Genomic DNA, 23912 nt, shown 5'->3' with positions numbered 1-23912 from the left:
CTAATCACTTTTATTAATACATAATACAAACACCTCATCACAGACCCCTGCAAGCGTCAACCCGGCTTTGACCTAGCACGTTATGATTGGGCCCTCCTCAATCGCTATCGAACAGGCCATGGCCGGTGCGCCGCTATGTTCCATCGCTGGGGAGCCAGAGACGACCCGAACTGCCCCTGCGGCTACAGACAGACTATGACCCACATAGTCAACGACTGCCACCTCTCCAGATTCAAAGGAGGTCTCGAAACTTTACATCAGGCTCAACCTGACGCTGTTGACTGGCTACAGAAGAAGGGCAAACGCTAGAAGAAGAAAAAATACATAAATAAAATCTCTTTTTTAAAAAGACTATATATAAATTATTAACAAGTTCATAAATTACTAAATCACCAAACTAACTAGTCATTAGAAAATATAAAGCCACAATGAGATATTACTTAGTACCCAGTAGAATGGCTATAATGAAAAAGATAGCAAGTATTGCAAAGATATAAAGTGAAACCCTTCTCACTATTGACGAAACTGGTATCTCTTTCTATTATTCCCTTGTAATCCTCATAGCTTCATTGCTCTAGGCTAACTTTTTTTCTTTTCAGATATAAAGAGAGTGACAGAGATAGGGGAAAAAAACCATCACTACAATAAAGTTTGTTCCAGTGAGGTAGAGGCAAGCCTTGAATCTGGTCACACATGGTAAAGCAGGTGTGCTATGCAGGTGAGTTATTTTGCTGGCCCTGGCATTTCTTCTTAGTGTATAGCAGTACTATTAATGTGAAAAGCTCTGGGTTCATTCCTGAGTACCACATAAAAAGAATAAAAATATAGGTTACAACAGTACGACAGTACTTTTACCAGAATTGTTAAAATGTAAAGCTGGTAATACTAACTGTTGTAAGGAGTTTAGAGTAACTGCAACTTTGTTTTTTTAATTAGCTTTATTTTATTTATTTATTGGATAGAGACAGCCAGAAATTGAGAGGAAGGGGGAGATAGAGACAGAGAGACACCTGCAACACTGCTTCACCACTCACAAAGCTTTTCCCTGCAGATGGGGAGTAACTGCAAATTTACACATAGCTGGTAGGGGTATAAACTGTCACAACCACTTTTATTTTAATATATATATATATATATATATATATATATATATATATGTTGAGACAGAGAGACTGAGACTAGAGACCATCCTTCTCTGGCATATGCAGTGCCAGAGATCAAACTCAGGAACCCAAACATGGAATTCCTGCTCTCTACCTTTAAAGCTGCCTCTGCTGCCACCGGTACAACCACTTTAGAATAAAAAAAATCACTATGGAAATGTATAACTGTTTTTCAACAACGAACGATATTTATGGGGGCAGTCAAATCATTGCTATTCACTATTCATAATAACTAGAAATAAAATTTGAATGTCAACAGAATCAAAAAATAAAATTTGATATAATCACATATTAGAGCACTATACAAGAATAAGAATGAATAGATCACAGCAAGATGAAAACCCAAAGATTAATTTCTCAACATACGCCTAGCAAATGAAGTTAGATACAAAAAGTGTATACATAACTCACTTGACAAGAAATTCAGAAAGAGGCAAAAATATCAGAAGGGTCAGAAGTCAGTATAGAGGTTACATTAGGGAGAGAATGACTGGGGTGTAGGCTTGTGAGTGTTTCTGGGATGTTGATCACATCCTATATCTTGGTTCAGGTACTCAGCACACAAATCTAGTCACTTTCTTAAACTTAATTTAATTGTACTATATATGTATATTTATATGAATGCTATATGCCAATAAAAACTTTTAAAAAATGAAATCAAATAAATTCAGACACCTACATTGTTTTCCTTTCTCCTGTTGTGGTGAGAAGCAAATCCTACTGATGTTACTGCCTTCAGTTTGGTTTCTAAACTGGGAGCATTTGAGGAAGTCAGGCCAGGACGAGTTCACGACTCCAAGCACTGATTCACAGCCTTCTTTGGCAGCCTCACAGAAGGATCTACAAGGCAGGAGACCATAGCTAGGAGAAAAGAGAAAAGTGAAAATCAATGTTTTTATAGACCACTTCTTGAAACGATCATGAAATTAAAGGAGAGTCAGCTACAAGTGCTGCAATATTATCTTAATCTATAGTCATGCAATATTATCTTAATCTATAGTCATGCAATATTATCTTAATCTATATTCTTAATCTATAGTCAACAATTAAATTATTCACTCAGTTCCATAACAAGAATTTTAGACACCCAATTTTTTAATAATTTTAAATTAAATTTATTAACTAGTTATATAATATACCTGTCTCATATAGAAGCACTCATCCCAAATGATTTTCTTAAGATTTCCTGTGCTACAGTAAACCTCTCAATCAAAAAATGAACTTCACTTAATATCAAAAGGAGTAAGTTAAAATGGAGGTCCCTCCCCCCCGAAATTGAAAAGGCTGAAGTAGGTCACAAAATAGGTTAAACTCCTTCCTTTATACTTACTTTGAGAAATTCCCAGTATCTGAAAGGCAGAGTAAAGTGTTTAACTTGCCATGCTTTCTTTAAAAAACACATATTATACAAACACTTAGCAACTCAATGAATTTTCTACAGTCTAAATGTAGCTATTATCTCAGATTTCTATTTTATCTTCTGCACAATATAGAGAAATGCAAGCAACTGTCCAGTACTGGTCAATGTAATGCCCAAGGCCAGGGACGTAGTTCACAGGACTTGCAAGTATGAAGGTCCAGAGGTTGGAGTCCAGTATGTGGCACTTCCAAATGCCAGAGATAATGGTGTTCTGGCCTCATCTCACACACACACACACACACACACACACACACACACAGAGAGAGAGAGAGAGAGAGAGAGAGAGAGAGAGATTTGTTTATTTGCTTTCTGTTTTAAAGAGTAATGATGCCTCTGGAGCATGTATGAAGGTCCAGAGGTTGGAGTCCAGTACGCGGCACTTCCAAATGCCAGAGATAAATGGTGTCCTGGTCTCATCACACACACACACACACACACACACACACACACACACACACACACGGCTTTTGTTTGCTTGCTTTCTGTTTTAAAGAGTAATTAATGATGCCCCTGGAGCTTGTCTTTTTAAAAATTAAAAAAAAATTTTTATATTTATTTATTTATTTTCTCTTTTGTTGGCCTTGTTTTTTATTGTTGTAATTATTATTGCTGTTGTTGTTGTCATCGTTGTTGGATAGGACAGAGAGAAATGGAGAGAGGAGGGGAAGGCAGAGAGGGGGAGAGAAAGATAGACACCTGCAGACCTGCTTCACTGCCTGTGAAGCGACTCCCCTGCAGGTGGGGAGCCAGGGGCTGGAACTGGTATCCTTATGCCGGTCTTTGCTCTTCGCGTCATGCGCACTTAACCCAGCTTGTTTTTTTTTTATCTGAGTTCCTCTCTGACTTTTCTAGAACCACTTTAACTAAACTGATGACTACATTTTTTCAGATAAAACTGAAGAACATGGCATATGAATATGAATATGAAGACTATGGCACTCCCATGCAATTACTTACACTGTGCGAAGTTCTGTTCTAAATACTTTTTTGAGTACATCTGACTTACTTTTTCTTCATTATAGCCCTAACTGATAAATATTACTATCATCTCTTGATATGCAAATAAGGACACTAAAGCACAAGTAAAATATTTATCCAAAATCACTTAAATAATGAGTATCAGAAGCAATATTTAAAACCAGGTAGGTTGATCCAAAGACCCATTCTGATTTATTTTTTTTTTAACCAGAGCACTGCTCAGTTCTGGCTTATGATGGTGTGGGTGTTTGAACCTGGGACTTTGAAACCTCAGGCATGAGAGACTCTTGGCATAACCATTATGCTATCTACCCCTGCCTGAAAGACCCATTCTGTAAACTAATCTGTTATATGTCTTTACTTCAGTTACTCCAAAGCATGAATCAAGATAAATTGAAAACTGATATGACTGTCAGTAGGCTACTATATACACAGTGTTTGGGTTCTCCCTTCATTGAAAAAAAATTTTTTTTCCAAAGGGTGGATAGTTGTGTACCTGGTTAAGTGCATACACATCATGTACTAGGATCCACCTTCAAGCCTCCAACCTCCACCTGCAGGGTGGAAACTTTAGAAGTGGTGAAACAGTGCTATCAGTCTCTCTCGTTCTGTTGCCCTTATTATCTCCCAATACCCTCTTAATTTCTCTTTGTCCTATCAAAGAAAAGAAAGATTTTTTTTATTCATCTGCAAAGAGTTAGTATTCTCCAAAGGGACTAAGGAATGCTAGGAAAGGAGAAAGTCATTTTTTTTTTTTTTGCTTCCTTTTTCATCTATGATAGTCCACAGAAAAGCCACAAAACACGTAAGGTTTGGTCTTAGCACCTTTCCTTTGCCTCCTTGTCCCTGATCTGGCTCCTAACCCCTGAGGACGCCCATTCCCAAACTGTACTTCAGTGGCCACCTCCTTCAGAGCATCATTTTCTCTTTAATATTTGCTTCCCTTCCTACCATCAACACTACATTCCCTTAGTGAGTTGATCTCAGTTAAACTGTAAAAAAAAAAAAGGGGGGGTGGATGAAAATAGCACAAATTCAATTCATAGTCATACATAAGTGATTAGCCCTCCCAGAGGTTTTTATATCATTAGAAGGAGATTGTTTGCTATAACAAAGACATTCCTAATTGAAGGAATTCCAGAGGCCATTTATAGGAGGAAATAATTCAAGATAGTATGTGGGGCTGACTATTAATAATTCTCAAAGCCCAAATCATAAGGAATTCCTGGACTTCTTCTTACTTCTAAAACAAGATTTACTTATCTTCTTTAGTCACTTCACACTTTTTTTTAATAATTGCCAATGGCAATTTGCATTGGTAATAACAATAAAGGTCAATGCAGGGACTTAGCAGAGCTCCATCATGTACTAAAGGTGAATTTTTAAATGAGAAACTGACATTGCCATTGACTCTTATCATAGTCATTTTCTGTAAGCAAGTAAGAACCTAACCCTAAAACTTCCACAGGCCCACTCTGCTACTGCCTAATCTTGAGCCAACATCATACTCACACCAAGGCTCTGATTCTTCATTTGAAGGATACTCCTGTATCCTGATGATTTTTCATGGTCTCTGTACTACTAAACTTTCTGTCAATCAAAGTTCATACTTTCCCACAATGTGTATCAGAGGGGTAGTGATAATTCCACTAGGATAGTGAAATTTCAAAAGACAACTGACATGATTTCCTCAAGATATTTGCTGAGAATATACAAAGATACTAAAATACCACCAGGCCCTCCATTCCAAAAATAAGATGTAAGAAAAATGTCTAGGGTGTTTCCAAATGGCTCTCTTAAGAGATATAACCAACTAAGATCCATAAGCCTTAAATTGCTGGGTCACATGTGAAATAGTGACAGAATATTAATGACTCAGTCATTTCAGAGTGAGCAAAATGAGCACCATCTGTATTTGCTTTGCTGGAAATTCAACTGCCTATTAAAGGCTGAAGTATTTTGCTTTTCAACACATGGAATAGTGTGGTGAGACGAACCACATCATGTTTGGAATATAGATATCCAAGGGAGTTGGGTGGTAGTGCAGCGGGTTAAGCGCATGTGGCACCAAGTCCAATGATCAGCGTAAAGAATATAAGTACCTGTATCTAAGCAACAAACAGACTAGCAACTGAAAACAGCTCAGCACAGCAAAGAGTTAGATTTGGTTATCAGAATAATATTTTAGAAATGAAGATTATTTTATTTTTTTACACGAAGATTATTTTAAATTGATATGTGAAGTACATTTGGTATTGTGCAAAAGTACATAATACATTTAACTGAAGCAGAAAACTCTTAAATCACCTCCACAATTACTCCACAACCAAGTGTTGAAACACTTGATAAATGCATCAATAATGCTACTGTGTGATATTAAATTTTTATGGTATTTCCGCTTTAGTAAGTGTTCTAAAATCTATCTACAAATTATAGGTCTTGTGTGCACAATGTTTAGTGAATTGATGTATCAAAAAATTTTAATTATAAAAAGTTATGAATTTTTGTATTTTGTAGCCAAAATATTCTCACCCTCCAGTTATAGACTGTTATAGGCAGAAAAAATTCTGAGAAAGACAGAAAGTGAAAGTTATTGAATAAGTTACAATCACAAAGTAGGTTTATGCGTTGTGGTATAGTGGTGAGCATAGCTGCCTTCCACAAAGTAGGTTTATACAGCTAATGTGGTTATGTTTTAGAAATCACTTTCTTTTCTTTTCACTTTGAACTACTTTTATACTTACAGAAAAAGTTTCAGAGTAATACAGAAAAATTTCCATGGCTATTTTACCCACACCCCACCAAAGCAAACAACTCACATAAGTGTACCTATCAGAATAAGGAAATTATTATTGATACAATATCTCTAATTCAAGTACAGAACCCTATTCAAATATTGCCAAAGATCTCCACTCAAAATCCACACTGCATTTGGTTGTATCATTTTGTACTGGGCAAATAAAATACCCTTTAATTAGAGAAGGAAACTCGGGACCTAAAACTATTTTTCTATGAAAATTTTTTTTTTAATTTTTTTATCCAGTATCTGGCAAACTGACTCCCCCACCATCCCCCCCAAAAAAAAAAACCCAAAAAACTAAGACTCATGTTTGCGGGTTTCTTCAGTGTATGACCCTAACCAGACTGCAAGCTAGTAAAAGTTTATCAACTTATCATTGTTTATGCTTTGACAAGTATTTAATGACTTCTAATAAGTTGAACACATGCCTCATGTGCTGGCTATTTCTCACTTACTTCTCTATATTGGCTTCCTATCCTTTTCCATCCCACTTTTAGCCAGAGGTTAGTTTCACTGATGGCTACTTATCTAGCTTCCTGTCAGGATTGAGCATAATAGGAGGCCCCAGCAAGAAAGAGTCAGGTTGGGTAATGATCCCATTGTTTCCTCTCTGCCAGATTGCACAGGTTGGCTGCATCCCAATCTAAAAGTTAATTATTCTTATCCAGCAGCTTTCTCCATGTTGTCTTTTCCAAGTTCCTGTAACTGCTCCTTCGCTTGTCCCTTAAGACTAGGGAGTTATAAGCTATTCAGTTTACTGTATTTCTTGTAGGCCTTCCAGATCCTTTTAGAACTTTTATAAGTACCTACCCTTTTGGTTAAGTTCTTCACTGGTCATGCTTTAGAAGGCTACTTCTTTCCTGATGGGCCCATGACTGTTACAAACGAAAAAAATAGTTCTATTTTTGTTTTTGCTTTATAGTTCTGGTTTCTAAAGAGCTCAGATCAATGTAACCAAAGGGGGTGGGGGGAACCCACAAGTCTTTGATTGTCAGAGAAATGCAAATAAAGACAACAATGAGATATCCTGAGAGATTCCTGTGAGAATGTCATACATCAGAAAAGGTAATAGCAACAAATGATGGAGAGGTTGTAGAGTCAAAGGAACCCTCCTACACGGCTGGTGGGAATGTAAATTGGTCCAGCCTCTGTGGAGAGCAGTCTGGAGAACTCTCACAAGGCTAGAAATGGACCTACCCTATAATCCTGCAATTCTTTTCCTGGGGATATATCCTAATGAACACAACACAACCATCCAAAAACATCTGTGTACACATATGTTCTTAGCAGCCCAATTTGTAATAGCTAAAACCTGGAAGTAACCCAGGCGTCCAACAACAGATGAGTGGCTGAGCAAGTTGTGGTCTATATACACAATGGAATACTACTCAGCTATTAAAAATTGTGACTTCACCGTTTTCAGCTGATCTTGGATGGACTTTGAAAAATTCATGTTAAGTGAAATCAGTCAGAAACAGAAGGATGAATATGGGATGATCTCACTCTCAGGCAGAAGTTGAAAAACAAGATCAGAAGAGAAAACACAAGTAGAACCTGAACTGGAATTGGCGTATTGCACCAAAGTAAAAGACTCTGGGGTGGGGTGAGGGGATACAGGTCCAAAAACGATGACAGAGGACCTAGTGGGGGTTGTATTGTTATATGGAAAACTGAGAAATGTTATGCATGTACAAACTATTGGATTTACTGTCGAATGTAAAATATTAATTCCCCAATAAAGAAATTTTTAAAAAACAAACAACAACAACAACAACAAAAACCCAAAACAATCTAACAAAACCATAACTGGGAGCTGGTCGGTGGTACAGCTGGTTAGGAACACATTTTACCACACACAGGAGTCTGGGTTTGAGGCCCTGTTCCCCACCTGAAATGGGGGGAAGCTTTAGGAGCAGTGAAGAAAGTACTGCAGGTGTCTCTCTCTCTCTCTCTCTCTCTCTCCTGCACTTTATCCCCCTCCCTCCTCATGTTCTCTCTGTCCTATGAAATAAAGTAAATAAATAAGTAAATAGAAAAAATGGCCACCTGGAGCAGTAGATTTGCCATGTAGGCACTGAACCCCAGCAAGAACTCTGATAGCAAAAATGAACAAACAAAAAATAAAACTACTTATCTTGTCACTTTTGTTTTGATGTGAGATACTAGTGCCTACAAAACATCCCCTTGCTTTTTGCCCCATCCCTGTGTCTACTGTACCTGGGAGCCCAAGAGGCCTCCCTCTCTTATCCTGTCTAGCCATAGCACTTATGAGGTTTTTTTGAGGCCACCAGATGTACTGAGATAGAAGCTGGTGCTGTTGGCCTATCATTGAGAGAACAAACTGTTCGTTATTTTTAGGTGTTTTCCAGCAGTGGTGATAAATCCATGCCCTTATGTTATTTTGTACTATGTTGTTCTTGGTGGTCATATTTGTGAGAAGAGATTGTGTTGTGAAGACAACACAATCTGGAATGCTGAGCTGGAATCATAATTCTGACTACAAGATTTCCTTTGGAGGTTTCAGATTTTTCACAACATAAAAAGAGGAAATAGGAACAGATTATTTTGCCAGACCCTTATAAGCATCAATATTTGCTCCATGACTAAGCTGTGCAGCTCTGGAATCTATCAGCGATTGTGACTTTGTGGGCACTGTGCACTGTATAGCTCAGTCTCTCAAGGACAAATTAAAGAAAATGTTTCTTAAAAAATAATTGTGGGGTGGGAGAGGTAGCATGACGAATGCCTGAGGCTTTAAAGTCCCAGGTTTAATCCCCTGCATTGCCATAAACTAGAACTTAGCAGTGCTCTGGTCCCTATTTCTTTGTATCCCTCTCTATTTTATAATAAAACAATTAAATACATATATATTGAATTTCAACAAAAACTGTCTGAGCCTCTCAGTAGCATGCCTCTGATCAAGCAGTTCATAAAAAAGTGTATTAGATTCCAACTACTATAAATTTAGGGGCTTAAATCAACACATATTTATCACTGCAGTTTTTGTGAACATGTAATCTGAAATTGAGTTAACTGGGTCCTCTGTTTTAGGTGCTGTTATATAGGTACAGCCAAACCATTGGTCAAAATTGGAGTCTTACTTGAAGGTTTCACTAGGGAAGGATCCACTTGGAAACACATCAAGCATGTTATTTCCCATGGAAGGAAAGTTGTTTTTATGTTCACGGAAAGGTACTTAATCTCCTTCAAGAAGTACATAACAGTACTTCTTGAAGGAGATTAAGATATTATCTCAATATTGACGTATTACTGCCCAGAACATAATAATGAGCCTGCCTTTCGTATACTACCTACCTTAGTCCCAAAGCCTTTGCTTCACCCTCATTCATCTCACAATTCTTATGCAATCATTAAGTACTGCTAAATATACTTCCTAAGAATCCATCAAATCCATTGGTTTTCTCCCCATTTTATGTTCTAATAAAATCAAACTAGCTGTAGTTCCCTTAATATGTGATAGAGTCATGCTATTACTCTACCTGAAATACCTTCCTGCCCCACCCCCATCCACAGAGCAAACTTCTACTCTGTCTCCAAACTGCAATTTAGCTGTTATCTCCTTCATGCAATTTCTTTCTCTAATAGTTCCAGAGGGAAAGAATGTCTCCTTTACTGTTACTCCAGACCTTGTAAAAACTGACCACACTGCTCACTACATTAAGCCATTTGATTGACTAGTGTCCAGTACCTTTGTGTTGAGTTCCTTGAAGACAGACATGTGCTGTATTCATCTTCCCAGCATAAAACTATAAATCTGGCACATTATAGGCATCAACAAGTATTTGCTAAATGGATACATAAACTGATGTTTCTTAACACCCTAGTTGAATAGACGGATATCAGAGGGTAAAAGGCAGTTCCATTCCCCCCTAACTCCATTCCCCAACACACACAGCTGTCTAAATGGTGTCTCTTTATAGGATTGGCTCCTTTGTCCCCCTCTGTCTATTTATGTCAGTTACTACAGGAGGCTCAGGATATCCAGGTTTCCCACTCCCTGGATTCTCATGAGTCGTGTGTAATTTTCTCAGTGAGGTTCTTTTCCTGAACAACTCTGCATAAAACTGAACCTTTTAGGGGCTGGGTGGTGGTGCACCTGGTTGAGCACTTACGTTACAATGTGTAAGGATGTAGGTTCAAACCCCCCAGTCCCCACCTACAGGGGGAAATCTTTACAAGTGGCGAAGCAAGTCTGCAGGTGTCATTTTGTCTCTCTGTCTCTGTCTCTCTCTCCTCTCTGTCTCCCCCTTCATTCTTGATTTACAGCTGTCTCTATCTAATAAATTAATAAAGATTTTTAAAAAATCAAACCTTTTGCTACAAGAACATCCACTCTCCCAAAGCTTTCCACTTCCTTTATACTTTTTCATTGCACTCATCACTATCTTCTATACTGTTTTATTATATATTATCTAATTTTTGTTTGTTTATTGCCTATCTCCCCCAACAGAAAACCAGTTCCAGGGATTCTTGTCTATTTCACTTGCTGCTATATCTCTATATCTCTATATGAGCAGACAGAACTAATAAAATACTTGTTGGAGAAATAAATGTATCAAGTGCAGAGGACATTTTTGTGACTTGCTTACAATATAAAGTTGTGAGTAGCAAAGCAGCAGCTAGACCCAGTACAAGCTAGCTCCCAATTGTTCACATAGTCCTCTCCCCTTCAGTTTAGCAAAGTGTTTGGGTACTAGTTAATCTTGTTAACAATTCTCATAGAAGAGAAAATGTCAGTAAAATTGGTATGGATGGAAAATCTTATAGATTAAACATTTCATTTATAAGCCCATAGCAGGACATCACCCTTAAAATAGAGAAGCTTAAGGGAACACCAACAAATAAATACATCTTAAATTAAAATGGGTGTGAAAAATATAAAGTCATATAATTACCCCTAAAGGGGAATATCAAATGTCATACTCTTCTAACCACCACAATCCTGATTCTCATTTATACTTGGCATACTTAGCAGGGCCCATGGGACAGAGGATTAACAAATCACAACAGAAACTTGGAATTGTTAAATTATTTTAGCAGCTGTTTTGATTTTAGCACATCATGAAATGATGTCTTAAACATGCAACTTCAAATGAATTGAATCATAAATACTGAATCTAAATTCTAGTCACAGAAACATAATACCAGTGAGTTACTGAGAAGAAAACTAAACAGAATGCTCCACAGACTGTGATGAAATATGTGTGCCTGAGATGCTGTCAGTGACATGACAAGGCCTTTTCAGAGATTTTGAACTGTCATGATTTGATTGCCAAGTTTTATATTTTCATAAAAGAAAAGCAATCTGAGTTATCTAACTCAACATTCCCCACATTTTGAGTCATTTAGGCTGATAAAATGGAAGCTTACATGGCATTTGATATTTCATGTATGACTTTTAAAAGTGGACTAGATCACCCAGACTGCCTGAGATTGAAAGGAACTGTGATACAATCAAAACCAGAACACCCAGAACAGAGGCAACAAGAAAGACCGCTATTCCCAAGTCCACAGATAGAAAGCAAGGAAACGGAAACTTTCAAAGGAAAATTGCAAACTTCAGTTTCAGTGGAAATGGCAAGAAGTAGCAAATGGCTTTCAGAATATTTAATTATTAGTAGAAACAAATTGGGCCTTGGGAAATAGCATAATGATTATGCAAAATACTGTCCTGCATTGGGTTCAAGGGTCCCAGGTGGAATTCCTGGCACTGCCATAAGCCAAAAGCAACAAAACTTGGTTTTTCTTTGACTACTAACCTATATACTCTTTATTGTTATTTTTATTTTATTTATTAATTTTTTGCCTCCAGGGTTATTGCTGGGGCTTAGTGCCTGCACTACCAATCCACTGCTCCTAGAGGTCATTTTTTTCCATTTCCTTGCCCATGTTGTTATTACTGTTATTATTGCTGTTGTTGTTGGATAGAATAGAGAGAAATAGAGAGAGGAGGAGGAGAGAGAGAGCGGAGAGAAAGACACCTGCAGACCTGCTTCACCGCTTGTGAAGCGACCCCCTTGCAGGTGGGGAGCTGGGGGCTCAAACTAGGATTCTTATGCAGGTCCTTGCCCTTTGAGCCATGTGTGCTTAACCTGTTGTGCTGCCGCACGGCCCCCTATACTCTTTCTTTTTATTGGGGTAAATGATGATTTACATGACATTTGTTGTGGCTCACAAGGGTATAACGTTTTATCTTTGCATGGTAACTGTACACATACGACTTGCACCACTAACACAGGTCCTCCTCCAACATCAAAACCTAGTCCATCTGGGGTTTACAGTCAACAATATTTATACACCTTTCCCATATTTTGGCTACTTTCTTCCCTAACCCAGCTTTCTGGTCCTTTGTCCAGCCATGACATCATCTCCCCAGACAATAACTTAGATCTACCTGTATATCAGATGTCAGGCTTGGGAAAAAATAAGGAAAGGAGAGGAGAGGAGAGGAGGGGAAGGGAGGGGAGGGGAGGGGAGGGGAGGGGAGGGGAGGGGAGGGGAAGGAAGGAAGGGAAGGGAAGAGAAAGAAGAGAAGAGAAAAGAAGGGAAGGGAAGGGAAGGGAAGGGAAGGGAAGAGAAGAGAAGAGAAGAGAAGAGAAGAGAAGAGAAGAGAAGAGAAGAGAAGAGAAGAGAAGAGAAGAGAAGAGAAAAACTAATATAACCAGGGGCTCTCTTTGGAATATAACTAAAATAGGCCTACTAACTACAAAACGGAGACCCCCAACTCTTCATCTGCACTATTCCAGCCTATAGGTTCATGATTAGTCAACAATTTGTTTGGCTCTATATGTTAACTCTTTTTTCAGCCACCAGGTTCCAGATGCTAACATGATGCCAACCAGACTTTCCTGGGCAGATGATCCCACCAATTAGTCCTGGAGCTCCAATTCCCCAGAACCCTGCCCCACTAGGGAAAGAGAGAGACAGGCAGGGAGTATGGATCAACCTGCCAATGCCCATGTTCAGCAGGGAAGCAATTGCAGAAGTCAGACCTTCCACTCTCTGCACCCCATGGTGACCCGGGGTCGATACTCCCAGAGGGATAAAGAATATGAAAGCTATCCATGGAGGGGATGGGATATGGAGTTCTGGTGGTGGGAACTGTGTGGAGTTGTACCTCTTTTATCCTATGGTTTTTGTCAGTGTTTCCTTTTTATAATTTTTTAAAAAAATAACCTAGTCCATCATTAAAGTATGCCAGTCTCTTGCCTTTATTCAGCTTTTGTAATCCTTTATATGACAAGGTTAACTTTGGAGTGATTGAGGGATGTGCAATAGGAGGTAGGTGAGAAGCGTATCTAGGTCTAAGTAGAAACTATTTCATTAGGTACTCTATGGTGTCTTTTTAGGGCTTTCTGCTTGCTTGTTATATTTATTGACACACTACAAACTATTGTGCACTTTTGCTTTAAGTTATATGTTTTCCCCTAACTTATGGATACATGTGCATATGCCCTATCTTTAGTCACTATCAGGCCATCCCATCAGCTGGGGCCCTGGTCAGGGAGTCCTGGGATTCCCACACAAACATGGTGGGCCTAGTCCTCTAGTGGATCCTTCCCACCACTGTCACCGGTCATCTCCATCAGGAACAACATAATGAACCCCTATAGGACCTTGCCCTTAGTGTGGAGCAACTAGGGTAGGGAATGTTCCATTCTCCAAAGGGAGGTTGGATAACATACTCTACACCTACCACCCGAGGATGATGGGTCCTGAAATTAGTGCAGCCTGGAATGTTCCTAGCCGTGACCACAGAATGCCAGAGGTTACAAAGGCTACAGAGATACAGAGGTTACATAGGTCCCTTTGCTGAATATGGGCCCCAGATCAAATCAGTGGGGTTTACAGTTAACAATATTTATATACTTTTCCCATATTTGGGAGCTACCCTCTTCCCTGATCCAGCTTCCCAGTCCTTTGTCCAACTATGATGCCATCAGCCCAGACAATAACTTAGGTCATCTGCATGTTAGATGTCAAGCTCAGGCAAAAACTAGTAGGGTCATGGGCCCCTTGGAAGATATCTAAAAAAAGACCTACTAGCTTGTTCCAAATCTCATTTGTAATACTCTTGCCTTTAGGTTCATGATTAGTCAATAATTTGTTCTGCCTTATATCTTAAATCTTTTTCAGCCACCAGTCCAGATGCAATGATGATGCCAACATGACTTTCCTGGGCCGATGACCGCACACATGTGTCTTGGAGCCCCACCTTCCCAGTTCCCTATCCCACTAGGGAATGAGAGAGACAGACTAGGAGTATGGATTGACCTGCCAACACTCATATTCAGTGGGGAAGCAATTACAGAAGCCAGGCCTTTCACCTTCTGCACACTATAATGACCCTGGGTCCATATTCCCAAAGGGATAAAGAATAGGAAAGCTATCAGGGGAGGGGATGGTATATAGAGTCCTGGTGGCAGGAATTGTGTGTGTAATTATACCCCTTTTATCCTTTGGTCTTGTTAGTGTTTCCATTTTATAAATAAAAACCTTTAAAAAATTTTTTAAAAATAAAAAGAATAGGAGAGCTATCAAGGGAGGGGATTGGATATGGAATTGTGGTGGTGGGAATTAGATGGCATTGTACCCCTCTTATCCTATGGTCTTGTCAATAGTTCCATTTTATAAATAAATAATAACAATTAATAAATATATAAAAAGAATAGATTATATAATAAATTTTACATAAAAAACCTAGTCCAACTAACACCCTGTGTTTTGCCTTTCTTTACTTGTTTTTTTTTTAAGTTTCACCTGTAAGTAAGATCATCCAGTACTTATTCTCCTCCTCCTGACAGATCTCATTTAGTATGATTCCTTCAGCTTCTATCCAAGATGAGACAAAGGAGGGGACTTTGTTTTGTAGCTGAATAGTATTCCATTGTGTATATATTTTTTTCAAAATTATAATTTTTTTTTTATTAATTAGTGTTGCCATTTATTCCCCCATGTGTCATAATGTTGGGGAAAAAAAAAAAACCCTGGTGGAAGCTGGCCAGTGGTGTATCTTCTTAAGCATACATGTTACCATGTATAAGGACCCTAGCCAGTTCAAGACCCCATCCCTATCTGTAAGAGAGAAGATTAAAGAGCAGTGAAGCAGTGCTACAGATATCTCTCTTTCTCTCTCTCTCTCTATGTCCCCTCACCCTCTCAAGTTCTCTCTGTCCTATCAAATAAAAAATAAATATAGGTTTTCTATTCAGTAACGTGGGGAAGGATGATATAGCAGTTATATCAAAAGCATGTAGCTTTGATACCTACTGTGTTTTCACATACAGAGAATATTTTTGCTTTTTTTTATTTATAAGAAAGGAAACATTGGGACTTGGACTCAGCGGCTAGTGTGAGCTCAAACAAACAGCAGCCTGTGACCTGGGATTCTCTGGGTAGGGTAGGATACTGGGCCATCAGCAGGAGGGTGAATAAGGGGTCCTAAGGCTGATACCACTCTTGGTTTAGAAAACAAAGGCCAGGAGGAAAAAGAAAGGAAATCTTTTGATTATTTCTGAAGCTCACCCCTCGCCTCACCCCAGAACCAGCCCCCAAGGGCTGGACAGCCACTCCCCGCAGAGCTATTTTCTTTACCAAGATTCCTGGCTCACCAGGGGTGTCATTCCAAGCCTTTTCCTTTCCTTCTCTCTTTTTTTTAAGTGGGTGGAGCTCTATTTGAGTGACATAATATCTGACCAATCAGAGCCTCACCCCTACCTGGGAAAGACTACATGGAGGTTGTTTGTTTGTTTGTTTAATACTTTTTACAATTAGCTGTTTTTGCTCAGGCTGCCTGCAGCCAACCCATCTGGAGCAGTCCAAGCTGCAGACTGACTTTTAGGGTTTTTTACTCTATTCTATTTTGTTGACCAAAATTAACTGTTGTTGTTTTTTCCAGTGCTAGGTGACTGGGTGGGTGTCCTGTCCAGTGGGAGAAATTTGTTTCTACCTCTTCCCTCCACTTGTCTCTTTCCCACCTCCTAGCTAATTCAAAAAACAAACAAAAAAAAAACTCTTTCCTTTCACTGCTTTTTTTTCTTGTTCTTCTTTTCTTCCTTCCTCCTTCTTTTGCTTTCTGAATTCATTGATACTCATTTGTGAATTATTTGGGGGAAGAAATCTGACTCATGGTGGACTCTGAGTGAGTGTGTGTGTGTCTTCTCTACTTCCCTTTCTCCTCTTGCTATCCCTAGAATTTACAGTGGACATCAGATTTGCATAATTGTCTATTCCTGCTTTCCCTTTTTTCCTTTATCTTTCTTTTTCCTTTGGATTTGGTCGCTATTTTTTCTTGGATTGGAGGTGTTGTTTGGCTAACTGGTATTGGTTGAACTGTATCAATCCTTGCTTCAGTTACTATTGTTGTAATTTCTGTGTTTGGATGACTATATTTGTCATAAGGGTATTTATTTACTTATTTTAAGATAGGACAGAGAGAAATGGAGAGAGGAAGGGAAGACAGAGAGGAGAAGAGAAAGGCAGACACCTGTAGACCTGCTTCACTGCCTGTGAAGTGATTTCCCTGCAGGTGGGGAGCCAGGGACTTGAACCGGGATCCTTACACCTGTCCTTGTGCTTTGCGCCATGTGCACTTAACCCACTGAGCTACTGCTCAACTCCCCTCATAAAGATACTTAATATATGTGGTTTGTACTCAAAACACAACAACTGAAGAATGACAAAACAGAAAAATAAAAAAAAACATCAATTTAATAAAATGGTTAAATCAAGAGCAAATAAAACTACTACCACAATGAATCAAGACAGGAGCCCTGAAGAAACTCCAAGTCAGTCAGAAGTAATCATAGATAAGAAAAGTATGAAAGCAATAATAAGCCTAATAATCACAGAAATGAAGCCAACTATGGAGGAAAGGGCTATCAGAATTAGGGAAACAACAGGTAAGACCCTCATGGAAAATACAACCTACCTTGAGGTAATAAGAGAACTGAAAGCTCAAATAGCTGAACTAAAACATCAATTAGCAGAACAAGCTAATACTATAACAGAACTGAAGAAAGAAGCTGAGGGAAAGGAAAGCAGGCTAACAGAAGCTGAAAACAGAATTAGCCAGACAGAGGATGAGCTAGAAAAAACTAAGAAAGAGGTAAAAGAGCTCAAAAAGAGATTGAGAGACACTGAAAACAACAACAGAGACATATGGGATGATCTCAAAAGAAGTAACATTCATATAATTGGCCTGCCAGAGGAAGAAAGAGAGGAAGGGGAAGGAAACATTCTAGAGGAAATTATTGAAGGAAACTTCTAAGACTTAAACAACAGAAAGAACATTAAGATTCAAGAGGTCCAGAGTGTCCCACACAGAATCAACCCTGACCTTAAGACACGGATATATCATAGTTACAATGAAACGAAGTAAGGATAAAGAAAGGATCCTAAAGGCTGAAAGAGAAAAACAAAAAGTCACATACAGGGGAAAACCTGCAAGATTATCAGCAGACTTCTCCACTCAAACTCTAAAACCCAGAAGAGAATAGCAAGATATCTAATGAGCCCTGAGTGAAAAAGGCTTTCAACCAAGGATAATATATCCTGCTAGACTTTCATTCAAACTAGATGGAGGCATCAAAACCTTCTAAGATAGACAACAGCTTAAGGAGGCAACCATTACCAAGCCTGCCCTGAAAGGGGTATTAAAAGACCTCTTATAAACAAGAAAATCACCATAATACTTGCCATATGTCAGAGCAAATAAACAATTGTTTAATAATGGCATTACAATACATTAAATCCATAATATCAATAAATGTCAATGGCTTAAACTTACCCATCAAAAGGCACAGAGTGGGAGGATGGATCAGAAAACATAACCCAACCATATGCTGCTTCAAGAACCCCAAAGCTTGGAATAGTGGAGAGGAAGTGTTAGGGGGATACTCATTGCAAACTCTAGTGTACTTCTGCTTTCAGATATATATTTTGCAATAGTTTATGGATATGTGTGAACATATGCTCTCTCTCACAGAAACTGGTGTATATCTAGGTTTTGGGACTTTGTTAGAAAGTGAACCACCTGAGATGGAATTAGAGTATACTATGAAAGGAAAGGTCTCACCCAAGTAATGAAGCTGAAGGGTTGTCATTCCACACGTGAACTCTCTGGACACAGTCTGAAGTGAAGCATGTTGAGGTGGCAATCGTTGCGTTGATTAGGTTGTGATCAGCAGATACAATATTATTTGATATGGATTAGGAGAGGCATACGGGAAAGTGGGCCCTATCCAAGGGTTCCAGGACTGGGAGAAGTAGAGGCTCTATAGTGGAGATGTGAGGTTCCTACCACTATTCCAAGCTTTGGGTCCATGATTGCTCAACAATTTGTTTGGCTTCGTATGTTAACTCTCTTTTCAGCCACCAGGTTCCAGATGTCATCAGGATGTCGGCCAGGCTTCCCTGGACTGAAGACCCCACCAATGTGTCCTGGAGCTCCGCTTCCCCAGAGACACACCCTACTAGGGAAAGAGAGAGGCAGACTGGGAGTATGGACCAACCAGTCAACACCCATGATCAGCAGGGAAGCAATTACAGAAGCCAGACCTTCCACTTTCTGCAACCCACAATGACCGTGGGTCCATGCTCCCAGAGGGATAGAGAATGGGAAAGCTATCAGGGGAGGGGGTGGGATATGGAGATTGGGTGGTGGGATTGTGTGGAGCTGTACCCCTCTTACCCTATGGTTTTGTTAATTTATCCTTTCTTAAATAAAAAAATTTTTAAAAAAGAATCCCATCTGACCCAACAAGACAAACACAGGCTTAAAGTGAAGTGGTGGAAAACTATCTTACAAGCTAATGGAGCACAAAAAAAGGCAGGGACAGTCATTTTCATCTCTGACACAATAGACTTTAAATTAAATAAAGTAATAAAAGATAGGAAGGCCATTACATAATAATTAGAGGATCAATTAACCAAGAAGATTTAACAATTATTAACATCTATGCACCCAATGAGGGAGCATCTAAATACATCAAAAACCTACTGAAAGAACTACAAAAATGGGAGTCGGGCGGTGGCACAGTGGGTTAAGCGCACGTGGCGCAAAGCGCAGGGACCGGCGTAAGGATCCCAGTTCGAGCCCCCGGCTCCCCACCTGCAGGGGAGTCGCTTCACGGGCGGTGAAACAGGTCTGCAGGTGTCTATCTTTCTCTCCCCTCTCTCTCTGTCTTCCCCTCCTCTCTCCATTTCTCTCTGTCCTGTCCAACAACAAAGCAACATCAACAATGGCAATAATAACCGCAATGAGGCTGCAACAACTAGGGCAACAAAAAGGGAAAAAAATGGCCTCCAGGAGCGGTGGATTCATGGTGCAGGCACCAAGCCCAGCAATAACCCTGGAGGAAAAAAAAAAAAGAACTACAAAAATAAATCAATAGTAATACAATAATAGGAGATTTTAACACCCCACTCTCACACTTAAACAGATCAACGGTGGTGAGGGGAGGGTGGACATTCAGCTTCCTGGGCAGTGGGAGCGGATTATGTACACTCCTATTAAAGTGTAGTCATATAAACCACTATTCAGTTAATATGAGAGGGGAAAAATTGATCATATGTCTAGAACTTTTTAAAGCACAGACTGAGTATTTTTAATACATAGGCTGAGTCTCTGATATGTTGACTCTCTCAAAAGCCTAGACCAGGGAGAACAGAAGCAACCGGTGGCACCACTATATACAAGATGCTGGGTAATATACAGCAAACCCTAACAAAGGGACTTTTCAAAGTTCACCCAATCACCAAATAATGTGATGATAACAATAACTATCCATTGTCTTCTTGAACCCTAAGACAGCAGGAGCCTCACATTTCCACTATAGAGCCTATATTTTCCCCAGTCCTGGAACCTTAGGGTGGAGCCCACTTTCCTGCATGCTTCTCTCAATCCATATCAAATAATATTGCATCCACCGATTGCAACCTAATCAACACAATGAGTGCCAACCAGCATGCTTCACTTCACACTGTGTCCAGAGACTTCAGGTGTGGAATGACAACCCTTCACCTTCATCACTCGGGTGAGACCTTTCCTTTCATAGTATTCTCTAATTCCATTCCAGGTGTTCCACTCCCCAATAAAGTCCCCAAACCTAGATATAGTCCAGGTCCCCTGAGATAGAGCATATGTTGACACAAGTCCATAAACCAGGGGAAAATATATACCTGAAAGCAGAAGTGCACAAAAGTCTTCAGAGAGTACCCCCCCCAACACTTTATCTGCACTATTCCAGCCTTTAGGTCCATGATTGTTCAACAATTTGTTTGGCTTTGTATGTTAACTCTCTTTTCAGTCACCAGGTTCCAGATACCAGCATGATGCTGACCAGACTTCCCTGGAATGATGACCCCATCAATGTGTCCTAGAGCTCTGCTTCCCCAGAGACCCACCCTACTAGGGAAAGAGAGAGGCAGACTGGGAGTATGGATCGACCAGTCAACACCCATGTTCATCGTTGAAGCAATTACAGAAGCCAGACCTTCCACCTTCTGCAACCCACAATGACCTTGAGTCCATGCTCCCAGAGGGATAGAGAATGGGAAAGCTATCAGGGGAGGGGATGGGATATGGAGACCAGGTGGTGTGAATTGTGTGGAGTTGTACCAATGCTATCCTACGGTTTTGTTAATATCTCCTTTCTTAAATAAATAAATAAAAACCTTCAGGAAACAGTTAATACCTATACTTCTAAAGCTTTTCCACAAGATCGAAGAAACAGGAACTCTCCCTTCCACCTTCTTTTTTTATATTTATTTATTTTATTTATTATTGGACAGAGAGAGAAATTGAAAGGGGAGGGTGATAGAAAGGGAAAGAGACAGAGAGATACCTGAAGACCTGCTTCACCACTTGTGAAACTTAACCCCTACAGGTGAGGACCAGGGGCTTGAAACTGGGTCCTTGCACACTTTAATGAGTGTGTTTAACCAGGTGCGCTACCGCCTACCCCCCCTCCCACCCTCTATGAAGCCAAAATCACCCTGATACCAAAAGCAGACAGGGACACAACAAAAAAGGAAAACTGCAGACCAATGTCTCTGATGAACATAGATGCCAAAATATTAAACAAGATCCTGGCCAACTGGATACAGCAGTATATCAGAAAGATTGTTCATCATGACCAAGTGGCATTTACCCCAGGAATGCAAGGCTGGTTCAACATACGTAAGTCAAACAATGTCATTCACCACATCAATAAAAGCAAAACCAAAAACCACATGATTATCTCAATAGATGCAGAGAAAGCCTTTGACAAAATCCAACACCAACTCATGCTCACAACACTACAAAAATGGGAATAGACGGGAAATTCCTCAAGATAGTGGAGTCCATATCTAGCAAACCTACAGCCATCATCATACTCAATGGACAGAAGCTGAAAGCATTCCCACTCAGATAGGGGACTAGACAGAGCTGTCCATTATCACCATTACTCTTTTGATAAATTTTTCCTTTTTATAAATAAAAAAATTTTTTAAAAGAGGATAAATTTTTCCTTTTTATAAATAAAAAATGTTTAAAAAGAAGTCAGGCATTAAAAAAAAGGAAACATTGACAAAACCATAGGATAAGAGAGGTACAACTCCATACAATTCCCACCACCAGAACTGCATATCCCATCCCCTCCCTTGATAGCTTTTCTATTCTTTAACCCTCTGGGAGTATGGACCCAAGGTCATTGTGGGATGCAGAAGGTGGAAGGTCTGGCTTCTGTAATTGCTTCCCCGCTGAACATGGGTGTTGACAGGTTGATCCATACTCCTAGCCTGCATCTCTCTTTCCCTAGTGGGGTGGGGCTCTGGGGAAACAGAGCTCCAGGACACATTGGTGGGGTTGTCCAGGGAAGTCTGGTTGTCATCATGCTAGCATCTGGAACCTGGTGGCTGAAAAGAGAGTTAACATACAAAGCCAAGCAAATTGTTGAACAATCATGAACCTAAAGGCTGGAATAGTGCAGATATAGAGGTGAGGAGGCCTCCATTTTGTAGATAGCTAGTAGTCCTATTTTAGTTATATTCCAAAGGGCCTATGGCTATACTAGTTTATTTTTTTTTCCTCCAGGGTTATTGCTGGGCTCGGTGCCTGCACCATGAATCCACCGCTCCTGGAGGCCATTTTTCCCCCTTTTGTTGCCCTTATTGTTGTAGCCTCACTGTGGTTATCATTATTACCATTGTTGATGTTGTTCGTTGTTGGATAGGACAGAGAGAAATGGAGAGAGAAGGGGAAGACAGAGAGGGGGAGAGAAAGATAGACACCCGCAGAACTGCTTCACCGACCTGCTTCACTGCCAGTGAAGCGACTCCCCTGCAGGTAGGGAGCCAGGGCTCGAACCAGGATCCTTATGCCGGTCCTTACACTTTGCGCCACACACTTAACCCACTGCACTATCGCCCAATCCCCACTCGTTTTTTTTTTTCCCTGAGCCTGAAATCTGATATGCAGGTGGATCCAAGTTATGAGATAGAGCATATGTTCACATGTATCCATAAATTAGGGCAAAATATATAACTGAAAGCAAAAGTACACAATAGTCTTCAGTGAGTCAGTATGAAGTTCATAATGAAATAGTGTCTACTTAGACTTAGACACCCTCCTCACCTATTTCCTATTATACTGCCCTTACTCACTCCAAAGCTAACCTTATCAAAGCAAGAACTGCAAAAGTTGAATAAAGGCAAGAGACTGGCAAACTTTTTAAAAAATTTTTTTATTATTATTTATTTTCCCTTTTGTTGCCCTTATTGTCTTATTGTTATTGTAGTCATTACTGTTGTTGTTGGATAGGATAGAGAGAAATGGAGAGTGGAGGGGAAGACAGCGACGGGAAGAGAAAGACACCTGCAGACCTGCTTCACCACCTGTGAAACGACTCCCCTGCAGGTGGGGAGCCGGGGGCTAGAATCGGGATCTTTATGCAGGCCCTTGCACTTAGCGCCACATGCGCTTAACTCGTTGTACTACCGCCTGACCCCTGAGACTGGCATACTTTTAACGATGACTCTTTAGTCACTATCAGGCCACCCTATTAGCTGGGGCCCTATTCAGGGAGTCCTGAAATTCCCAAACAGACATGATGGGCCTAGACCTTGAATAAATCTCTCTCCCCAATATTACCAGTCATCTCTATCAGGAACAACAAAACAGACCTCATTGTGGGCCCCCATAAGACCTTGCCCTTAACCTGGATCAACAACAGTAGAGAATGTTCCATCCTCCAAAGGGAGGCTGGACAATATACTCTATGCTACACCTGAGGAAGATGGGACCTGATATTAGGGCAGCTTGGAATGTTCCTACTCACGACCACAGAGTGTGAGCTCAGATCTATAGGGATGCAGAGGTCATATAAGCTCCTAAATTGAATATGGGCCCTAGATCATATCAAATCGATGAGATTTATATACCTTTCCCATATTTGGGAGCTACTCTCTTCCCGGATCCAGCTTTCTGGTCCTTTTTTCCAGCCATAACATCATCTCCCCAGACAATAACTTGGATCCACATACAGAA

General features: G+C 39.9%; 1 protein-coding gene across 5 annotated transcripts in view; it reads right to left on the bottom strand.

The window, feature by feature from the left end:
* CORIN (corin, serine peptidase) overlaps positions 1-23912 on the bottom strand; it is a 258226-nt gene that overhangs the window by 143460 nt on the left and 90854 nt on the right. For all 5 annotated transcript variants that reach the window (XM_060188101.1, XM_016184903.2, XM_060188100.1 and 2 more), the window contains one exon: positions 1843-2024. In XM_060188101.1, coding sequence (XP_060044084.1) covers positions 1843-2024 — 182 coding nt within the window. The remainder of the gene's footprint in view (positions 1-1842; positions 2025-23912) is intronic.

The sequence above is a fragment of the Erinaceus europaeus genome, chromosome 3 (assembly GCF_950295315.1).
Source record: "Erinaceus europaeus chromosome 3, mEriEur2.1, whole genome shotgun sequence".
NCBI classification, from domain to species: Eukaryota; Metazoa; Chordata; class Mammalia; order Eulipotyphla; family Erinaceidae; genus Erinaceus; species Erinaceus europaeus.
Note: the sequence above shows the minus strand (reverse complement) of the source record. Positions and strands in the feature narration are given on the sequence as shown.